Source organism: Trachurus japonicus, chromosome 21 (assembly GCF_045865225.1).
Source record: "Trachurus japonicus isolate A0001 chromosome 21, Traja_1.0".
Taxonomy (NCBI): Eukaryota; Metazoa; Chordata; class Actinopteri; order Carangiformes; family Carangidae; genus Trachurus; species Trachurus japonicus.
Genome location: NC_140927.1, coordinates 18,083,732 through 18,107,123, shown reverse-complemented (window position 1 = coordinate 18,107,123; position 23,392 = coordinate 18,083,732). Strand labels below are relative to the sequence as shown.

The following is a 23,392-nucleotide window of genomic DNA, read 5'->3' as shown; positions in this document are numbered from 1 at the left end:
AAAAGGGGAAGTCAGGATCGGAACGATGTAGCACAAATTAGCCTCGTGGTTGTTTAGGTGAGATAATAATACTTAGCTAAAAGTTGGGTTTGCAGCTTGTTAACACTGTCACCACAAAATATTTAATGCATGTTAACAAGTACAATAAAGTATATAAAAAAAAAACATTATTAAGACAATAATTCCTACTGCCTCCTTGGAGGGATTAAAATAATTGACATCAGCAGATGTAGCCATAACAACCACGACTCCTGACCACAAACTTCCCACAGAGCTTTGCGATTAACAAACCTGACCTCCTGCCTGTGACAACATTGTCACACAAGCATCCAATTAAGCACAAAGCAGAGATAAAGCGGCAGAAACATTTCACTGAAATCACGTCAACTGTTAGCAGAGGAACCGTCCAATTAAATCACTGGGGTAGAGAGACAGCCCCAAGGAGCACGGTTAATGAACTACTGTGCACGTTTCTCTCTCTCTCTCCCCAATTAATACAGCAAAAAGATGATTGGACTTCTCACGACTCACTTGCCTCTGTTCTCATCTCAACTCATCATCTTTTTTTTTTTTTTTTTAAATTGTGATTACCATGACTGCTTGGAATAACCTGCAGCGTGTGTGTTTTATCTGACAGCCTGTCACAATGAGCTTATCTCATAACACGGCAACTACAAAATGAGTGAGAGTTTAAAGACACCGAAGCACCACTGCAGTAATTCTCTGAGTAATTATATGTTAAACAGCATCAGACTGAGCATTAAGAATATAAAGTGGCAAAAGACAAAAGGTTTCGATTAACTAATAGCTCGACTAACAGTCTGAGGGCAGAGGCATCATGGGTAATGGTTAAAAGCGGCTCATTACCTGCGACAGAGACTTCCTGAGGGAGTTGATCTGGGCCGACTGGTCCGACTGCTCCTGGTCGGACAGAATCTGTTTGATCCTTTCCTTCTCTATGGCCACAGTGTTGAAGGCCGACTTCAGCAGAGAGTGGACTGTAGGGACAGAGCAAGACGGTAAAAATTAAGATCAGCCCTGTCCTTTCACAGTAACAGTTTCCCTTGGTTGCTCAGTCACCATCATCATTATCCTCGAAAACACTCTGTGAACCTCTCACGTCTATTTTCTTCATCATACATTTCACGTAGCTGTAACTTAGAAACTTCAAAAACTGCTTTTAATGCCTGATTTTAATCCTGTGCTGCTTTGCACCCCAAATGTGTCTCAGCTCTACTTTGGCACTAAAAATGTCTTGAGTATCTCAACGAGAACTCAACATAATTGTATAACAATTTTCAAAAATACACTGCATATAGAAAGTCTTCTACTGTACACTCAATACCCCAAATGACTAAGCAAAAACTGAATTTGTTTGTATTTATTAAGAGGGAATGAAAACTGAAATATCACACTGACATAAGTATTCAGAGCTTTTACTGTGACATTTGTGAAGAAGGACTCAGGCCTTTGGAAAGAGAGATGATCAAGAAGCTAGAGGTCACTCTGGCTGAGCTCCAGATGTGTTGTGAGGAAAGTGAGAAACCTCTTTACTGACCTGGGCTTCATGGCTACATTATTAGCTCCAGGTGGAAGTGAAGTTTCAGGCTGAAATAAACAAGATTGTCTGGTCTGATCTGATGACAACTCAACTGAAATGTTTGGCCTCACTTGTCCTTCCGGAGGTTTGTCCCACCTCCATACAGGATCTCCTGAGCTCAGCCAAAGATCCCCCAGTGTGTTTGCCTAATCTGTGGATTTGTTTGAAATCTATCTAAACATCAGACCGCTTGTGGTTAATGTCCTTCTTTTTTTTTTTCCCGCAGACTCAGGACTTCTTTGAGTCAACCATTATCATAACTGACAGAAACTACAGTCTACACTGCTGTAGGAAAATAAGATCCATTTTGTTGTAAACTCGAGAGTTGTCCTTTAAGATTTACATATGTAATGGGGCATTGGGGCATATCTCGCCTGATAACACCCTGGTAACGCCGCAGCCATGCAAACCGCCTGCAGTGCCTTTACCTTTCTGGGCGATGGTGCAGAATTCCTCCTGAAGTTTAATGTAGTCACTGGCACACTCGACGCTGTCTGTCAGCCGGGAGACAGGGGGCTGAAAGTCCACCAGCTCGGCACACAGGTTGGGGTTGGATGAGTGGAGGCGGACAGGGGACATGCTGGCAGACAGAGGGACCTGCAGAGAGACGGGGACCACACAGGACCGGTCAATCACCTGCAAGGCACAAAACTGCTGATGTGTTGTGTGTCTGACATCCAAAACACAACACCGACAAAACACGTCTGCTCGTCGTTGACTACTTGTCGTAGTTAGAGAAATGTATATGGTAAAGAGGCTTTATTCTGTCACTAATGTCGGGAGTTGGTTCAAAAAACACAACGGATAAAAACACATTTAATCTTTTCAGGAAGCACAGATTAATATATTAAGTAAAATATGGGTGAATTAGCAATGATGGAGAAATCATTACTCAGGCAATGACACACCACAGTAATAAGTGCCAATTGCAGTGTAGAATAATTAAACAGCAAAAAAAAGGAAAAGAACAAACGCACAAAAGAGGACAGAAAAAAGGTGAAAAACTATTTTGTCTCAGCTGTGCCTGTGTTACAACGGGGTACAGAGAGCAACGATTTTCATTTAATGGAGCTGAGCTGTTGTTATTTTTAGCTAAGCGGTCTGGTGTACGTGTTGTTCAAGACTCGAGGATGTTCAGTTTATGGAAAGGTGCAGTATCTTCACATCTGAGAGGTTTTGCCACTTGATTAATTGATTCTATGTTATAATCAAATTGTATTGTGTTTGTGTTTGGGAGTAATAGAAACAGAGTAGAAATGTAGAAATCTGGTACCTGCAGCTGGAATTTTGCGTCTTTGCCGACACTTTTTGTTCTCCATCTTCTGTTCAAGCGCTTTTCTTTCTTTGACAATTCTACGCAATTGATCTTTGTGGGGCGCGTGGATGAAAATATGAAAAGCGTGGTTAATAGGACAAAACACATCACAGAGAAAGCAAAAAAAAGAAAAGAAAAAGAAAAAAGTTAACGCACAGACATAAGACAACACTACCACAAATGAGTTGCAAATAAAATTTAGAGGCAAAATGGAATGTGTGGTGTTAAAAACACATTTCAGCCAAAAACTATGAAACAAACAAAAAAACAAAACTTTGATTAGATTTATATCTGTTAGAGAAGTCGCTGCTGCTGATTGGTTCCCATCAGTGTAGACAGGTGAATGCTGAATGCTACATCATTAACAGGCACACACACACACACACACACACACACACACACAGAAAACACACACACACTCCACACTGCAGTGTAGAGAGAAACCTCTGAATGAACCAACTAAATTGCGTCTCCTGCTCTCTCTGCTGTATCCATGGATGTGTGTGTTTCTGGATGTGAACGTCTGTGTGTGTGTGTGTGTGTGTGTGTGTGTGTGTGTTTTACCTGCATATCTGTAAAATTGGGCGCTGACTGTGTCCTTTGTAGAATCTCCAGACTCTGCAATAACCGGCTCAGCTCAGTCAGGTTGGACTGGCATCGTGCGAGCTCTGAAAATAAAATTCACACCCACGCGCACACACATGCATTCATTGTTATGTGTCATGAAATAGTCATCAATCCTCTGCTCAGTGGTTCCGAAAGGACTTATCCTAAGGCCCGAGGCTTGATTTAATCCACTCTTTTGTAAAATCAGATTTGTAGCCAGAATAAGAAGGGAAAATTGCGCTTACCCTCTGCACACTTGTCCATCTCCTCTGATTCCTGCAGCCAAGCAACCACCTTGCTCTGGCCGTTACTGTAGGAGGCGGGCAGGCTGCTGTTGCTGCTGTTGCTGGGAGCCACTGGCTGCCATGGCAGGCTGCTTGGCTTGGCCTGCTGTGATGATACAGGAGCACACACGGAGTAAATACACATCATCTGACGGGGGGTGTGGGGCACTTTTACGATGGAATGAATCTAAATCAATAGACACGATAGCTCTGATGCTAGAAAGATCGGAATTTAGGTCAGTAAGTGTTTTTGACAGAGACGAACGGAAAGGTGCTGCTCAGTGAGCAAATCTCTGTCAAACTAAAACATTTCATCATCAGGTCTGTCAGGGACTTTTTGTGTCAAAAAGCTCTGGCAGTCTGGGTTAAGGTTAAGCCTTTGTGTCTTCAGATTCCTTCTTTAGTGGGATTAAGTCCAAGATCCAAAATTGCAATTCATTATTTTATTAATTGATAAGAATGCTGAGCCAAAAGAAACAAATATTTGACACTTTGATAAATGCCTTCATTTGGACGGCAGAAAATTCATTTTCAGCACATTTGTGGACAGTCAGACAAATCTCACAATTTTATTTGCATGAATCCATTTCACCACATGGCTCTGTGCTGCCTTCACCACTGCACCTGCAGCAGCTGCAGTCAGTCTGTTCACCAGCCCACAGTGAGGGAATGCTTGGTCCCAGTGGCTCTCAGCTAATGTGCAACTGTATGAATATGCATGGAAAATAATACGCTCTTGGATTTTAAAAAGATGGGGAGAATGTAGAAATATTACCCTGCAGAACCTTTGCCTCAGATCTCTAATATCTTCCTTCTAAGGCCTCCATTATAGCAGTCAAATCTGACTCTAAATCTGGAGTTTTTCATTTCAGCTGTTCTTCTGGGAGATCTCATCAGGCTGCAGCCAGCTGCTCTAAATCCAGATCCTACTGATCACCTCTAATGGCCTGTATGAGGCGCACGGCATCAGTCCCAGGAGAACATACAGCACACTCCACCCTCACACACCTCAGACAAGCACCAGAGCTTCACACTAACCTGGTAACAGTCTAGACAAACAACCCTTCCTGTTATTATCACCTGGATGCAAGTAACCGTCCAGTCGGCTTTATTCGCAGCTTTCACGGCCATTAGTCTGACAATTAGCCACATAATGCAACAGACAGGACACAAACACAAGGCTTCAAATTGCACTGACATGAGCATTTCTAATTGTCACGCTGAAGTACACTGAAAGGAAATACCACAAATCCAGGGATGACAAAGTATCAGGTGAGGGAGATCGCAGCAGAACAGAAGCAAACACCGTCCTGTCTGACCACAGAGCCTTCCTGTGATTACTGCGGATGTTCTGTGAATTTTTACTTCCTCTCTTCTGGATGATATTTTGGTACACTATCCTATTTTCCAACAAAAAAAAACAAAACAGAACTAGGCAATCTCTCATTCCCCATGACATACCCTTCTTGAATAAGTAATTGCACTCTGAGCAAAGAGAGAAACTACTTTAAGCCTGAAAGCACAGAAGTATGAAAAATCGTCAGATCGGTCTGTTAAGAAGAGTTCATATCAAATCTGTGCAGTGCATATGTTTACTAATTACACCCATTACTTATTACAACCAACTTCCAAACAAGGGTTATTACCAGGTTTTAAGAGGTGTTTCTTAAAGTCCCCCTAAAGGGGCATTTTAAAATTTGTAAAAATGCTCTGCGATGACTACTTTTTTGATTAAAATTGCTTTCCCACAAAAAAGTTGGTTAAAAAAACTCTCAAAGAGGCTAAAAACACGTCTACTACTTCTCCCTCATCGAAAAAGCCATGTTCTATGAATATTCATGAGTATGCAAATTCATCATGGCTTGCGCCCGCCCACCGCCACCGGGTTGCTCGGTAACGGCGGTGCGTGTCAGCGGGGGCAGGGGAGACGGAGAGGCGATGTCAAAACATGAGGTTTGCACTGAGATTCGAACCCTGGTCTCTCGCATTCAGGGTGGCAATAACGCCTCTCCGCCATGTCAACCAAAGATACTGTTGTTGAACATCTAGCTGTAGATTTGAAGTGTCACCATCACAGTGAACAACAAATGAGATGCAAAAATTAATCAACAGGATTGGTTGCTAGGGATTCTGACGTATTAAACCTGACTGGGCGCTGAAAAACTGGATCCAACTTTTTCAGACTCTGGCTTTGAAACTGCATTTTCAAATTTAAAATGCTCAGTTATGGCTGCATTAAAGACTTTGCTGCTGAAATGTCTTGTAGCAGAACCCAAACACTACATTGACATGTTAATAATTTTAAAAAAATCCATTTTGGGTTTAGGGGGTCTTTAACCTAATCAAAAGTTGAGTGGACTTTAAAGTCCCCCTCCCACGACCCTTTTTGGTCATTTTAAAACCAGCTCATTAGCAATGCACATTAGCAATGCACCTCTGGAGGGTGGGCGGAGACTGCGCTGCTCTGCACCCGCCCAGCCACCTCCTCGCACCCCACCCCCCGCTTGCTGACAGCTGGACATTGTACAATTACAGATTCAGCGCGTTTAGCGTAAAACTTCACACTGGGATTCGATCCCAGACTGGAACATAGTCCTTGCTCACGGTGCAAGCTGCTCTACCAGGTGAGCTGTACCTGTTATACCTGGACAGCTACACCGAGCTGCCAAGCCTTTCACCTCTGGGCCAGATGCAGAGCGGGGCGGGAGCTTGTAGCACTAGTCCCCTCCCCTGGAGCTGTGACACGTCAGCTCCAGTCTCCCTGAAACTGCCAGTTTGCGTCTGCCATTGGTTCACAGCAATTTGAAGGCAGAAAAACTCAGAAATGCAATTATGCACTTCCTTTTCTGCTAATATGTCCTCTAACACAAGAAAAATGCCACAGGACCATGTGAAAAGCACGAAAAACACGATTTTCATGGGAGGGGGTCTTTAAGGTAGCGTTGGATCTTATGGGGTAGGAAACTCACCTTTGCTTCATGCACGACAGTCGCAGCAGGTTTGGGGGACTCCATGGCAGCTGGGGGAGGAAACGTTCGCATGGTGGCGTCCCGCGGAGATCGCACGATCTCGTTCTGCCTGTAGAGCCGGTGGTGACGCAGCTTGGACACCCATGCATCAAAGATTTCTTGAGATTTCACCTGAAGAAGAAGAGGACGGAGAAATGCTTTGAACCGTCATCCTCTGACCTCTGTGTTAAAATGACACTGTATTGACTGTGCCCATCTGTGTTACCTTCAGGTGGTAGATATGCTCCTCGGTGTCCAGGTCGATGCGACGGGCCCTCTTTTTGATGGACATGACTGAGAGGCCCACGTCAATGCTGCCATGAAGTTTGCCTTTCTGGATCTGAGGCAAGTGAAACACAGTCATTGTAAATATGGTGCTCACATTATTGTATTTCTAACATTTACAACCAACGTCCTTCACACACCACCAAGCATGTCCTTTACTGTAAAGTTCATGATCCAAACAGTTTTAGTTTAAACAATTAACCTAAGTTAAATGATTTATCATTTGGCATACAGAAAGTGAGCTGGAATCTATTTTGTTTATAAATTACCATTTAAATCAGTGAGGCTACTTCTGCTGTTAAGAACCTGAAGAACCCTGATTAAAGCTATAAGACGAAACGTGTCGGTCTTATTAATTTTTTTTTCATAGTGTTGCTGGAGCTTTTCTGTCCTTTTTCAAGTTTCTTCCGTTCTCCATGCACCTTGTAAGTTGGTGAAGTTGTGCCATATACCCCCACTCTGCTGCTGTTTAGTTGGGTGTGAGGAAATACTGTTGAGGAACTTAGCTACAGGTAATTTGGTAAAACATATATAGTTATGTACATGTTTGTGTCTAGGAGGAAAATAAACACACAAATGTATGTAAATTACAGTGACCAGATTATTTATTATCACGCTAATAGAGTAATTAACCATTCAGTAACAAATGGTGCAATTAAGATTGCATAAATACAGGTCAAAAATAGTGAAGTGGTGAAACTTGACCAAAAAAACCATCTAAAGTCTAGTACTGTAACAATTTCTGCTTTTACATGATTGACATGATGAAACTCATTTGGAACACAACAGCTATTTTTTCTTACCTAATCAAACTCGTCTGATAGGATTAATTTAAGTCACTATAATTTGACATTCTTCACTACTTTCTGATCATAAATATGCCAAATAATCAAATAAAATCAGGAAAATAAATGTAATTAATATAAGTCTTAGTTGCCTCCTCTGCAAACACCACTGTGTTCTCAGTCAAACTCTAAAGATGAAATAATCTCAGTAAAAGTGACTCCAAAAAAACTAAAGTGCAGGATACATGGGCTTATCACAATCGTGTGTCTCATTCTCATCCTGTCATGTGAAATGTAGTTTTTCTGCAAAGTGCCCCGGCGTCCTGAAACACACTGAGCATCACCATCGGTGCTGCAGATGTTTCTGCTGACTCACTGCCAAGCCGAGCTGATGTCAGGCTGGCCTGCCCTGTTTGCGCCTGTGGGTTATAGTCAGGGTTACTTACATCAATGGGGGACTTTGAGTACTTCAGGATACCATTGTCCAGAACAAAAAAACGCTGCAGAGAAAATAAGCACACAAATACCGTGTTAGTTAAATGACAGGAAGAGCAGACATTAAATTCATATCACACAGCATCTGTTTATTTTGTCAACTCAATATGAATTCAGAGTTGTTCCCAGGTTATTCCCTCATCCATGTTGAATGTTATGTGGTGTTGTGAGTTCAAATATTTTAACATTGAGGTCTGGTTTCCACTGGTGCTCACGTGCTTAGAGAAGACAACAGTTAAGCTGATGCTGACGGTGGTGACTTCAAATGAAATTTCCACTAAGCTTGCAGAAGAGGCCCAGAGAGGGTGAGGCAAAGTGCACAAAAAAGGAGAACCTCTTTCAAGAAAAAGCACTTTACTAGACAGCAAACTGTTTAACATTCGGGGAGTTGCTGTGTTTTAAAGTCTGTGGGGTTTTTTTTCAGTAGCGGAAGCTTTTTTGTGTTTTGGTATGCCTGCGGATCTTACCTTGTGCCAGCCTTTCAGGGGCCATTTCCGCTTCTTTAACATAAAACCCTCGTGTTTGTCAGGCCTCTGGACGTTACTCTGACCGATTTTGAGCCCTTCAATGATTTCCCAGCTGTCGACCTCCTACAGGACAGGAGAGGAGAAACACAGCTCTGTGAAAACTAATCCACTCACTCCTCTATAATAATAAGAAAACAAGAAATACACTCATATCTATGGTTGGACACAGATGAGAGCAAACGGGATACACTGAATTCATGTATTTTATGTATAGTCTTTGTGCAAGGTGTTAAATATTTACTGATTACACGTTTACACACAGATTGTCAATTTGTTCACACAAGTAATACTGAGACAAATCTGCCTCCTCACTCAATACTTGTTTATTCTTTTCCCCTCCGCTACACATTTAAAGAAATACGGCCCCATTCACATTCCACCTGCTCCCTCAGCATTTCCACTCCATTAGCTTTCTCCTGACTCTGCTCTTCCTGCTTCTAGTGGAAATGTAAATCAAAGTGACGCCCCTGGAGTAGAGGGATGGCAGGGTCAGCCGGGGACAGGTAAAAGCATCGCACCGGTTGTCCCAGTGCGTGGAGGCGGGGGTGGGGCTGTCACACCAGCAGCCATGGGATCACAGCTTTTGATTCATGTCAAGGATCATCATCCTCCTGTTGCACTGATGATACTGATTGTACTGGCACGCACAGTTCTGTTGTTTGTATGATATTTTCAAAGCCTTGTCTTATCAAATATGGTACTAATTACTATTAACACCCATGAGTGGAGGCTGGGGCATAATGAATCACAGTACAATACAGATCCTACAATGTAAAATATGTCTTCATAGGAGAATTGTAATTGCTGACAAATATTGTACATTAATTAACAAAATTCTGTACAACAGCATACAATTATATCAGTGGGAATTTGTTTTGAATGGTATTCACGCACTTAAGATTTGTTTTGTATAGGTTACATTTTTTATGATTATGGGTCATTAGATTTGGTTTTGTTGGGTCTTTTTATGTATAAATCTGGTCCTTGACTAAATCACTGTTGAAGATTGAATTAGAGTGAAAGTCAAGTCTCTTGCATTATAATAACATTCACCATCATGCTTGGATAGTATAGTTGAGAGAGACAGGAAATAGGGAGGCAAAGAGAGGGGGAATAACATGCAGTAAAGGGCCGTCCGATGCGGGATTCGAACCGGGGCCGACTGCAGTGAGGAGGACTGTAGCCTCTACATATGGGGCGCATGCTCAACCTATTGCGCAACTCGGCGTCCCCATGACCTAGTCTTTAATAGAAGAATAATAAGATAGACTTGCTGACTTCTATTTGAATATTGTATTCATTCAACACCGGGGTTGGACTCATGTACAGATTTGACTGTATCTCGGTTAGCAATAATAATAACTTTATTTATATAGAACCTTTACAAGTTTACAAAGAGCTACATTTCCCAGAATTTATTGACCAACACACATGGAAACATTTTAGTTATCATGCAGGAGAGTTTTATCCCTACAGTATATGTTGTCACTGCTTTTGTCCACTAATGTACTTCTGTGAACCGATCAGGATTTAGCACCAATTAGCATTCAGCAACATCTGCTGCAGTTGTATTCAGCCGTGTCCTGTGAGTTAAACATGTAGCAACAATGACATCAAAAGAGCATGTATTCTCACTGCATTACCGTCTTGTTGTAAAAGCCTTAAACCCTGTCAACTCTCTGTAGAAAGATCTGAGCATAACACAGCCATATATTTTCATAGAATAGAACACATTCAAACCTAATATCCTTGAAGTAGGTCAAATTTTTAATTTCATACTTGAATCAGTAGAGGCAGAGCCTTTGAGTCAAAATCCACACTCTTAACATGCACAAGCTCCTCTGGCAAACCAAATAACAGCCAGTGTCTCTCTGCTGCCCGGTGCCACGGTGCTATCTTCAAGACACCTCTCTGGGTGTGCGTGGCGACACCCGACCTTGGTCTGCAGGACATTTAACAAAAGGAGACAACAGCTTGTTTAATCTAATGGCCTGGCGAACAGATCTGTGTGGTAATGAGGTCGTGTTTCTCCACTGACGGCAGCCCCTCCTTTCAGCGGCCCTGTGCATCTAGGGAAGCGGAGGAGATCAACTTCATTAGCCCAAAAAAAAAAAAAAATCGGCCTCAACATTCAAAGCAATCACATCCTTAAAAGGCAGCAATGTACTCTTTAGATTCAAAGCGACCGGCTCATTATCAATTGAAAAAGTCAACTGTGTAATGATGCCTGGGAAATGATCAACACCTCAACAGCTTCTTCTTTCAGAACACATGCACACGTGATGAGCGCCCTCTCTCTCTAACGGGGCCAGCAGCACATGAGAAACTCTCAATGTACAGACTTCCAGTGTGTTATCTGAAGCATTACAAACAGACTTTCAACTCGAGTCTAAATTGATAAATCAATACTACACTATATAAAGAATGGCTGGTGTAGCAAACATTGCAATTCAATGCACTCTGCTGCACATCCTTTTAACATTCAAACCAATCAGCAATATAAATCAGCAAATTCCCCCATGAGGAACAGTCCGCACAACCCCTGACTCTACTTATAGTAAATAGCAGGGTATATGCCAACGACGGGTTTATATGGAAATTACTGCTACAGTCAGAGAGTTTGCTTTTGTTATTTGACCCTGAAAACAGAGCGGAATTAAGCCAAAGTGATTTCCTGCACTCTCCCTGCATTCATTGATCTCGCTGCAGAATAATTTAAAGCTGAAGGAGCCGGTCCCTCTTGGTGAGTTTGCCTCTTTAATAAAGGATCTTGTGGCAGACTCAGTACGGAGCCGTCTGCTGCTTTTCTGTGTCAAGATTTAAAAAGATTTGTTCCGCGGGCCTGTTTGTTTGATATGGATGAAGATCGACCCGGTTTAGGCTTTTTTTTCCCGTTCTTTTTTTATCCTTCTCTTTTTCCAGGTCTAGTTAGATGCCAGTAAGTTAACAAAAAGCAGAAACCGGACAGTGAAAGGACTAGTACAATCCTGATCATCGACTAAATCAATCTAACACTATACCTGTGTCAGTTTCACAGGCCAAGTCTTCTGGGATCCATCACCTGCAGTGACACTCGGCAGTGTAGCACAACAGACCCTTTAATGCTGCAATGAATCAAACTATTACAGTTAAGGTCTTCCTGAGCAGGGGAAAGGACAAACACTCTATGGGGATACCTGAGGCTAAACCAGTACTATAAATATCACCACAACAGCCCACTTCTGATGACATGTTTCTCCTACATTTCCTGCTTCTCCGATCAACAGGCCACAGTGCTCAGGACGTTGTATAAACATAAACCGCCAACCAACTCTCTGTGTTTTAATTGATTCCCTTTAATTCCCCCCCTTAGAGTACTAAGCCTCCAATAAAAGATAATCATGTAATAAAAAGAGTGATAAAAAAATGAATTAGATTAATTTTTTACATTTTCATGGGAGTTCTCAATCTAAACAATAGCATAATCACTGATCACAAAAGACAGTAAAATAAAGGTTAGATAATTGAATTGTTCAACTCAAACAACATTCAGTCAAAGTTTAAAGATGATGGACGCATTTACCATCATTTGGTTTTATCCCATAACCTTGAGATCCCAATTAAACCATTTCGTTATCTTGGGAACACAAGCTAATTTTCTTGTGGTAACGACTTAGTTATCTTGCCTCAGAAAAACAACAGGGATTACAGGATAAATAACGTTATCTTTACTCCAAGTTTATTTTTTGTCGGCTAAAAAGAATGTGTTGGGGCCATTTGTTCAGCAAAGGAAACAATCATATTCAAACCTTAACAATAAATAGTCTTTCTGCAGCATAAAACAGACTAATCTGTATTTTCCAAGTCTATATAACACACTAAAATTCCTTCATAAAAGATCCTGTTTTGTTTGTGTGTGTGTTTCATCTAGTTTTTGGGCCAATAACAAATCCATATAGAAAATCACTTGAGGCTCATTCTGACTGACTCCAGCTCACTCCATCCATGCTTTCTCTCAGAGGCATTAAGCTGGTTTATGTCACGGGGGAGATCATGGCAAAACTTCAGTAGAAAAGGGAAATATTCATGGCTGGACTGGCACCGCTTGCACAGACTGTGCCAAACATGTCTGTGATCTAAGATGAAAAATTACTCTGTTGTCTGTCAAGATCAATTCCCCTGGTTCTGAGTCGGTCTGTTGTGTGCTAAAGAATATAATATGATCTGATATGTCAAAACCAGCACGTTAGACACTATGATAAACAGGCCATGGAATCAATAAATTACATTTTTCCATTAATTTTCTCAGACAGGCATCTGTACAGGAGAAGATGAGGAGTGCTCCTTCATTTTTCCATCTGCAGTAACATCAGTAACATGAGTATCATGATGAAAACAGACACTATCTGATATTATACCAACCGATAATAACATCATTGACTTGTACGCTCTCGTATATCAAAAGCATCTTTCTTAAATATTTAATACAAACAGAGCACAGCGATCACATCTATCCCTCCTACTATCTCTAAGCTGAAAATGTCTTTTATCTAAGCAGGAAATGACAAGCAGCGAGAGAGAAAATTGGGTATTTGGACCGACATCTTGACTCGTGCAACGTCTTGATGCACAAACTCTTAAGTGTTTGTGTGGGTTAGCATGTGAGTGTGTGTGCTTACTGCAGGTGGTGCCTCTAATTGCTCTCATGAGGGTCTCCAGAATGAACAGTACTTGTCAGCAGAGGAGAAAGTGACACATATTGATTTAGAAAATGGGGGCTGGATCTCATTACGGCCTCCCCCCCCTCCCCCCACCACAACAAAATGCCGAGCTCTCATTTTTTTCTCAAAAACTGAGGCCCCAGCCAAGACAGCTACAGTCTAGCTGCGGTCTTTTCTCAGCGTCTGCTGGGCTTCCTCAGGATCCCCCTCGGGACGATGGACTCTCCTCTGTATTCTCCACAGAGTCTCACTGAGAACTCCCTGCACAAAACAAGCTAAGCAAACAGTAACAGAGGGCATAATGCTGTCATAAAGATTAATCCACAAACTAAGTTCACAGATGCTCCCTGCTCCTCTGCCATGTTGAAAAAAAGTCAGATGTGCAGTGCAATACCAATAAAAGAGTCATTTCATCTATGCTCATTCTTGACCTTGGAAACAACAGATAAAAAGGCAGCGTTACCCGAGGTTTCCACTGTATCACATGATCTTCAACAGTTCAAGTCATCAGGAAGATTGTGACACAACTAAAAGCTCCAGATCATCTTCTAAATGAATCTCGTGGTAAGAAGTTTTTTTCAGCTGTTGCAAGTAAAAAAAAAAACTACTTTTAGCCTAAAATGAGCAAAACCTCCCGAAAGTACAGTAAAGTAAAATGGAAATCGAAGTTTTCATGACAACAGACATCAAACAACAGCTGTTGAGGAAGAGGGTGTCATGAAAACAAAAGCTCCAGAGCAGCTACTAAAAGTCAACCAAATTAATATCCACTGAGAACTGAGGAGCTGCAGCCAAACTGCGCCATAGAGTCGGTTTCACTCAGATATATGTCACACGTTATGGTGGCTAAGGATACTTTCACTTATATTTCACCCTGACTTTAAAGTCTGCCTTTATTAAAATGAGCTTAGAAATATGCCGGTAGCATATTAAGCCCTTCTCCTCGTGCATCTTTATCAGGGTTGTGAGCTAAACCCCTGAGACTGCCTGAGAGAACAGAAGACGATTTGTATGACTGACTGTGGTTGTGAGCGATACACCTGCCTCTGTGATCGTCACATCAAGTGTCTGAATCACCTGCAGACAGCCACATCATTGCATCATTTAGCGAACACTGTTAAACCATGACACAAAACAGATGTGACAATCAAAAGCTAATTCCCGATTAAATTCTGGTCGTGCTGCCGTTTCCCTCCGTACACCGGTGCCGACTATTGTGAGGTCTTGATCGAGCAGGTGTGTAGATTTGAGGGAGGGGAATCTGGTGGACAAAGACTTAATTTGTTGCTATCTTTTTTGGCAAAACACATTAAACAGATTAAATGAGATGAATATGAGAAGAAGTGCTTATAGATAACCTTTCTCTGAGTTGAACTCGGCCTTAAGATTACGAAGCGTCAGGGAAATGAAATGCTGAACCCTTCCACCCGTGAAGGCTTTGTTATCAAAAGCAAGTGGGCGACATTAAAGTAAAAAAAAAAAAAAAGGAACAATGAACAGGAGGGTTGGAGGGGTTAGCTGTCTGCCTCATCAAGCTGTGGCCCTCGTCTTCTTTGCTTTTCAAACAGACCCCGTTTCTCCATGTCCCGCGGACACAAGCTGGGCCCCCAACACGGCATACCAGAGCGTGCCACATGTTCAGTGGAGCACCAAGCCTCCGCCTGTCCCTCATGAAACATTCATGACCCAGTGCCGACGGAAAAGCTGTGATGTCAGAGATTCCAGTTTCAGTGTCCTGTTTCTGCACGGCCACAGTGACACAGCACGTCGCCCGCCGGGGTACGGAGGGCCGGGGGCTTCAGGTGGCTTACGCCGGAGGTTAAGTTTAAACACTTGTCCTGTGATCTGTGAAATAAGAGTATATCTCATTGTTTACCAGTGTCTCTGCAAGGTTTTTATTTACTCACCAGGGAATTAGGGCTTCTCTCGCTCTGCTGATTAGTCAGCTCATCTGTCAATAAGGTCTTTTAGGGTTTAGAGTCAATTACTTTTATTTTGCCCTAGGACTTTTCACAGGGAATCAACTATTCATCATTAGTCATTAGCAGAGGAGGTAACTGCTCAGCAAAATTAGAAAAACAATTTGACAGACTTAACTAACCACTTAGCCAAAGCAATTCTCAAAATATAAACATGGAAAGGCACTTCAGTGATTGAGTCTAATTTCAACCATGAAACAGTTGCTCTCAATGTATTTTTTATGTTTATTTTGAGAGGGGGTCATGACGCCTGAGTAATTTTCCGAATAAGCAATGATTAGACTTAGTCAGATGATCAGATGGACTCTTAGCACATTATCCTACATGGTGTGTCTCCTGTAATCTAACATCAGCATCTGCAATCTGAATCTTCACAGCTGATATTTGACTTTCTCCTTTTCAAAATGATCTAAAATTGTACTTTTTTGTCAAAATTTTTGAGGATACGTTTACAAAGTTCATAAAAAAAACAACTTTTGATTGTCAGTGGACAAAACTGATCAGGATTTTTGTTTTTACTTTCATTTTTAGCATCCATGTCTTTCTCTGTGATTGACCTGTTAAATGTGAGTGCAGAGGTTGTGCATCATTAATCAAGTAGTGTGCATTGATACAATTTTGACATTCTCTCATACCACTACATTGATCTGACAGCCATGTGACTTCACAGATGAATAGAAACAACACGCAGGTAAATGCAAATGCAATAGGAAACAACACAGTAACACTCTGTTTACGTGCGGCCTGTTGCCACAGGTTTCAGATGTTTCTGCGTTGTTCCACAAATCAAAGACACATTTCCCCTCTGAATTCCTCAGACGGTTCGGTTGAGGCACTTTTCTAGATTTATCATCTGACTCTTTCGACTGGTAATCACTGGACAACACCACCAAACAGAATATAAGGTTGTTAATGCCACCACCTCCACCTGTACCAGGTACAACAGCAAAGTGCAGCTTGAATTGATGCATCAGTTTTAACATTATCCAGGACTTTTGTTGCACTGATGTTTTTACTTAGAACTGGTTTTGAGCACTTGCACCAATGCTCATATGTTTTGGCCGTGTAGTAAGGTCGATTAGGAGGTAAACATGCAAGATTGATTTAAAAAAATCTGCATCTCCACAGCATTAGTCAACAAAGAAGCTGTTTCATAAAAACTAACTTGGTCCTCATACTTTTATTGTCACACTATTTTTCTAGCTGCCTGTTTTTTATCTGTTGCATAGTGTGTCCACTGACAGAGGACTGCAGCAACTCAAAATTATGTTCACTCCTCCTCCTTGTATTACCTCTGCTCAAGTTTCTTTCATTCAAAGCCCATCCCTAAGAATATTTCTAGATGGATTTTCTCCTCCTGTTGCCTGAGAATTACCTGCCGGCTGTCGCGCTGGGAGGAAGAAGAGGAGGAGGCGCTCTTGTGAACTGGTGTGGAGGTTTTGTTGATTGGCGTGGCGCTCCTCTCCTCAGTGCTCAAGGTGCGGCCGTGGGGGCCGCGCTGGTAGTGTTGGTGGTAAGACATGGTGGGCGCCGACCAGTTGGCTGTGTGGACCTCCCTCAGCACTGGATCACGCAGATCAGGAGCATCCTCTGACACGTCCTCTCGCTCACTGCTCACTGGTGATCTAAGAAACAAAAGACAGGGATTTTACACACCGTGTGGTGTCATCCTCGTGATCATCCTCATTTCATCACAGTACTGCTGTTTATACCGAACACAGAGCCACGCTGCCATCGATCAAACGCCACTTGGTCTAGTTTATTCCCGTTTGAAACGAGCGACTGGGTTTTTCTTAGGCTTAAAGAACTGTCCTCCGTCAGTCTCAGTATGTTCAGTTACCTAGCAGATGCTCAGTAGAGACACCCTGAGCTGTTCTTTGAAGCATGGGTTTTTAAAATTCTTCTCATTACATGTGGAATACTGGATAAGCCTTTCATTATGTTTGCTATGAGACTGGTGCCACTCAGGATTACACAACACTCTGCATTTAGCGGAGGTATGCACCCAATGACGTCAAACCCAAACTCAACCTATTTCGAAGGCCGCAACTCACAGTTATTTTCATTATCAATTAATTTGCAGATTATCTTTTCAATTAATCAACATACCATTTGGTCAATTTAATATCAAAATATCCATGTCCATAATACTTCAGAGCTCAGAGTGCAAACTTAAAATGACCTACAGTTCAGTTTACTGTATGTCAAAGAAAAGCAGAAATTCCTCCCATACGAAGAGCTGTGACCTCAGACATTGTGGTATTCCACCATTTTTGCTTGATAAATTACTGTAATGATTGGTTGATTTTTAAAATAATTGCCCATTATTTTTCTGTTGATTGAAAAATCAATGAACTAATCGTTTCAGCTCCAACCTCGAGCCTCTAACTGTGTGCGTGCACTCGCTTCAGTTCAATGGAAAACAGTGCATCTTTGTACATCAAGGCATTGAACTGTGTTTTCAATTAGGAAATGTGGCGAATCACTATTGTCAATTTATGACTGCAGTCACCGCCTGCACTGCAGAAGATTGAGATCATCCCACAGGACTGCATAAATCCTTAAACATCCACTTTCCACTGTGATAATGATGCTAATTAGTGGCGATACCAAATCGATACTAGGAGGTATCTACAGCGCTACTTGTTGGGTCAAAAACCAGTTAAAACTAACTTATACCAGCTTAAACACATGAGCCCAGGCTCCATGGATAACAACGTCCTGTCTAAATATGAGACCTCAGTCGGCACTTGCAGCGCCACGATTTGAATAAATGAACTCAATTTAAAATGCCTGGTTAACCTTTTTTTTTCTGAGAGCAGCAGGGAGTGCTCATTTTCATCATTAGTCATGGCACCATGTTGCTCCATGCCGACACCTATAACACCGGCTGCTGTTGTGCTGTGTAATTGTCTGGGCTCTGAGGAGGTCTCAGCACTTATAAAACATACATCGATCGCAAGAGTGTAGAAAACAAAACCTGCTCAGTTTAGAAACTGAGACACTTGGTAAGATACTGAGGATGTAACTGGACCTTTACAAGAACAAATAACACTGTTTCTGATTAAACACCTCAATGCTGACCCGCAGAATAATATCTAATGTGTTAAGCACTTCAACAATAAATCATGTAGGAGGAAACATATTGTTTCACTGGTGTGATCTATTAACCTGGATCACTAGTGCTGCACCTAAAGGCAGGAAATGCTGTATTTTCAACCACTGTGCAGTTACATTTGAAACTATTTATTGATAAATCATTGGGCTTTTTATAAATTCCAATGACCATTTTCCCCATTTTGTATTGATAAAGACTAAATAGATAAATTAAAAAACAACTGGAACACCACTCTGAGAGCACAGCACACCACTCCACCACCTCAAATTGAATGTAACTGATCCAGATCTACCTCTGAAATACTCTGTACTTTTTACACCTTTTATTACCTGGATGAAGGTAAAATTAACTGACCACATCAGGTCTCATATCAAGACACAATATTATATTGAATCTATTTTATGTTCTACAATACATTTTGGCATTATTCAACTAATGTCACTTTTTTTTTTACTATTGAACGAGGCTAAGCACAGAGGCAAAATCTGCACAGAAAACTGTTAAGGATTGCAGGATTTCAACATCACAGACTGTTGTTGTTCATGGCTATTGTATACATCTCTGGAGCTCCCTGTGGTTTTAGCTACAGGATGTGTCTGTTAGCTCTCCCATGTGTCAGGGGAACTCCCCCGGTCCATGGCGCAGCTCTGCACACTTCAGCAGTATGTAGCTACTCTCACATGCGATGGTGTTGCAGTATACTCACTCATACACACATACTATCATCTATAATTCAGATCCTTCTGCAACGTCATCATCCCTGCCCTGCCTTAAGCCAACGAGGATCTAAGCTACTGTAAGACAAGGTGCTAAGTCCATTCAGATAGTGTATGCCACTTAGCCTATTTAATAGATCCACTCTCCTTGACCTAATAAGGAAGCAGAGGTGGGAGTACTTTCAGTGTAAACTTGACTGTTTTAACACACTGGCAGTCTCTGCATGTGCATGTGCATGCTATAGGTTAAGATTACTATACATAAAGACACAAAGAGCCGACCATCAGCACATGAGGATGAGTCAGAGTGACCAAAGCCCATTTTAAGAAAAGGTCGTGTGAGCAAAAGTGAAGTGAAAACTTGCAACTATGACGACGTTTAACAATAATCATGCTCCCTTCTTTTTCACTTCTGCAGAACGTATCATTACAGCCCAGCCAATGTGAATTACATGTTGTGATGCTGTGCACACACTGAAACACAAAATAGTTTAAGTGGCTGCCTAAACTGACCAGCTGTTGTTGGCCCATAAGTCCTACTGAAGATAGTAGCTGCGGTGAGCAACACAGAGGATTTATAGTGTAAACCTACAATCTGAAACATCACCAGTTTCGTTAACTTTCACTTTACAAGCAGGTGAAAGTGTCTGTTTCCGTGTGTTTGACGAACAGCAGTGCTGCTGCATATGAGGCCAGTCACCATGTTGGGGAACGTCTGCCCGGGACTCGATTAGCCATGAGCTTAATCTTCTAAATCCAGTCACCATGATTATGGCCCTCTAAGCAGGAGGACAAGGCATTCCCTGCTATGTGGATACTACAACAGCACTTTGTGAACACCTGGCTTTAGTGCCTTTACAGAATTGTGGTTGTTAAATGATTGCGTGGGAGTGTGTTTTGGTGAAAATAAAGCATGCTGTGTCAGCACAGTGAGATCTAATCCCATGTCACAATGGGCTAATTTTAGGATAACACAGTTATTAGATGAAATGTACTGTTAAAAAAAAAAAAAAAAGGTCCCAGGGAGACAAACACATTATCATTTATTGGTTTTGTCTGATGCTACTGAAGATGTGAGCTGTCATATTGCAATCCAGGAAATAAATTTTTCAAAACATCATATCCAAAGACATCCATTAAGCATATAGGTTACAGAGTGACTCTCAATTTTGATCTTTCAAGTCAAAAAACTATACATCTCGATATTATGTGGAAAAGGTCCAGATGGTCAACTGTTGCTGCCCATACAACTGGACAAAGAGGGGTCTTTCAGTTACAAGAAGCAACAATGACACTAGTATGTTACAGTCTGAGGAAACGAGCCTTCTGTCGACATTCTTACAATGCCTCATGTTGGGGTAAAATGCCACCAAACTTTAACAACTTCACTAGATTCACTGCTGCCATGGGGGTTAGTTGTCCTAAATGCTATCAAATTCAGTTTATCTATCTGATGTGGATGAGCAATAAAATCTTGACACTGCAGAACTTATATACTGTGGGTGCAATTTGGAGGAATCCCCTCTGGTCTATACACCCCTGCCTCTGCTCAATTACTGTTTATCCCCAGTGGGTGGAAACATACCAGTAAAGTACTGCAACATGAGAACTGTATACGGTGCAAACAACAGTAAAAATCACAAGTGAACTTTCACTGTTGTGTAAATGAGTCTTGCTGCACACACACACCTGACAAAATGGCACAGAGTTAAGTTAGGTTAAGTCTGCACAGAGTGAGCTTTTGCTATTTTAATCTATAGAAAAGTGACACATCAATATGCAAGATTAAAATATACATTAACTATAATATACCAATTGTGAGGCTCCACTTCTATAAAAAGGCCTAGAAGACTCTCACTTCCCTTTTGCATCTGTTCCTCTCACACCAAAACACACTTTCAGCTCAATCACCAACATACCGAACTTATAGTATAAAACAAAAACAAAAAAAACAATGTGACCTCTGGTGCTTTCATCTGATCATATCCATGTTATGTTTTTTTTGCACAATTTACAATTGAGGCCACACATTCATATCAGGTTGTTTAAACTAGACTCTGGAGACTCTTAAAACAAGCTGAGTAAACAGCCCTAATGATTGGGAATTAACAGGAGACAAGGGCTCCATTTGTGACTATCAGGGGTGCAAACTTGTCACCTTTCGGCGAAATTCGCCGTTTTGGATCCCAAATTGGTCATTTGTGTGATTCGTGTAAATCCGCAATAAAAAAAATTTGAGAGGGGGGGGGGGGGGTCCGGCGAGGCAAGCCGAGCCAATGCACCTGTCTCTTTAAGGCGCGTGCACCTTATCTGGATGACAACGAGTGGTGGCAGCGCTCCTCTTCTACAGACTAACTAACGCGACTTTTTGAGCACGGCGAGTGAAAGAGTCGGAGCTAGAAGATGCTCCAGCAGCGTTGTATAGGTGCTGTATGGGACCGCGTGTGTGTGATGATCGCGATCGCGGCCAATTAGCGATTAGCGCGTTTAGCATAATTAGCTCCAGTGTCTCCTTCTCTGGAGGAGGGTCTGGCGAGCGAGACTAGCTCCAGTGCGACCTGTTCATGGATGTATTATATTAACGGACCTGTTCAGCAGCAGCAGGAGGAGGAGGAGGAGGAGGTTGACTGACTGTGGCAGGACACCTCTGCCTCTGTTTCACTTTATGTTGCTGGTAAATAATGTGGTTGTAAAAGTAGTAGGCTAAAGTTCAATTAATATTTTTGTAAGAACCACAATTAATAAATATAGGTTATATATTTCAATGAATATCTAATTGTTCTTAGCATTTGTTAGATAACTTTCTTTGCCCAATAAATTAAAACATGTTGGAACTATCGATGTCTCCTCCCTTGCAGCCAGAATCTCACTACTTTTAACCTCAGACTGTCACAATGATGTATCAGATGCCTCATTCTTAAAGTTTTAACCTGAATATATGAGACATGATTGATTTTCCCAACGATCAAAGTATACCAACCCGAACCGAAAACCATGACCACAAAACCGTGAACCGAACCGTTTGCTTGAACATCTTTTAAATACATATTGCCGCTTAATATGTTTTATGTAGCCTATGGCATTTTTAAGCTTCATGTGTGTTATTGGACAGAAAGAGCAGCGCTGCCTCGGAGCATAGCCTACGTAGCCTACAGAAAACACATTTACATCAATAAATAAATGTTTCACAATGAACCAATCAGTCTGTATTAAATTTTATTTAGTTTGAAGGCAAGGTTTGCAAGGTTCAACTGATGGACATCAAGGGACAGATTCTCTAAGTTTTGCACAGCTTTTGCTCATGCTAAACCTGCATAGGCTGAAGACCCCCTTCACATGTTTCAAAACCAAACACAGAGAGCCAGATTGTGCAGGTTTAACAGGAGCAAAAGCTGTGCAAACCTGAGTAAATCTGGACCCTAGTCTCATGCTAAAATTGACTGTAAATTCACCTTTAAAGTTGTTGTTTTTTTTAAATTTCCCCGGGGGAGCATGCCCCCGGACCCCCCTAGGGGGTCGGTATCTTGTCACCTTTTTTACCCCTGATGAGTTTGCACCCCTGGACTATTCTGTCGTCTTCGTTAGCAGCACAACATATCCTAGACTGGTCAGCGTTAAGGATGAGCATGTGATTGCAACTGCTGAGATCTGATCGAGTAAATACATTCACACCCATTTATTTAGTCCTTATTCTTTTAGTTGGCTGATTCCTCAGCAGGGTATAGTTATATAGTGTCAATGTCACATCTCCCTCTTTTTCACAGCATCAACTGAGCAAATTAAAAAAGATAATGTCATTATCACATACTATACTGTAATCAGGATGTCAAGGTCAATTTTGAGGAGCTCTAGTTATTTTAATTGAGTACTGGTGAGTGCATTACATAATCCAACAAATATGCTCTCAGGTACAGTAACAGCGCCTGTGGCCATGTGAATAATTTTGCTGAATTATTCTACTTTGTGGCGCCCTT

The 23,392-nt window shown here is 41.7% G+C and overlaps 1 protein-coding gene across 2 annotated transcripts in view; it reads right to left on the bottom strand.

The window, feature by feature from the left end:
• Positions 1–23,392, bottom strand: part of osbpl6 (oxysterol binding protein-like 6) — a 40,477-nt gene that overhangs the window by 14,194 nt on the left and 2,891 nt on the right. The window contains exons 2-11 of one of the 2 annotated variants that reach the window (XM_085766005.1): positions 16,960–17,209; positions 8,846–8,968; positions 8,330–8,383; positions 7,040–7,153; positions 6,775–6,945; positions 3,767–3,911; positions 3,480–3,583; positions 2,874–2,966; positions 2,029–2,197; positions 868–998 (exon numbers count right to left, since the gene is read on the bottom strand). In XM_085766005.1, the coding sequence (XP_085622131.1) occupies positions 868–998; positions 2,029–2,197; positions 2,874–2,966; positions 3,480–3,583; positions 3,767–3,911; positions 6,775–6,945; positions 7,040–7,153; positions 8,330–8,383; positions 8,846–8,968; positions 16,960–17,106 (1,251 nt within the window). In that variant the 5' untranslated portion in view covers positions 17,107–17,209. The remainder of the gene's footprint in view (positions 1–867; positions 999–2,028; positions 2,198–2,873; positions 2,967–3,479; positions 3,584–3,766; positions 3,912–6,774; positions 6,946–7,039; positions 7,154–8,329; positions 8,384–8,845; positions 8,969–16,959; positions 17,210–23,392) is intronic. The other variant, XM_085766006.1, reaches the window with a different exon arrangement.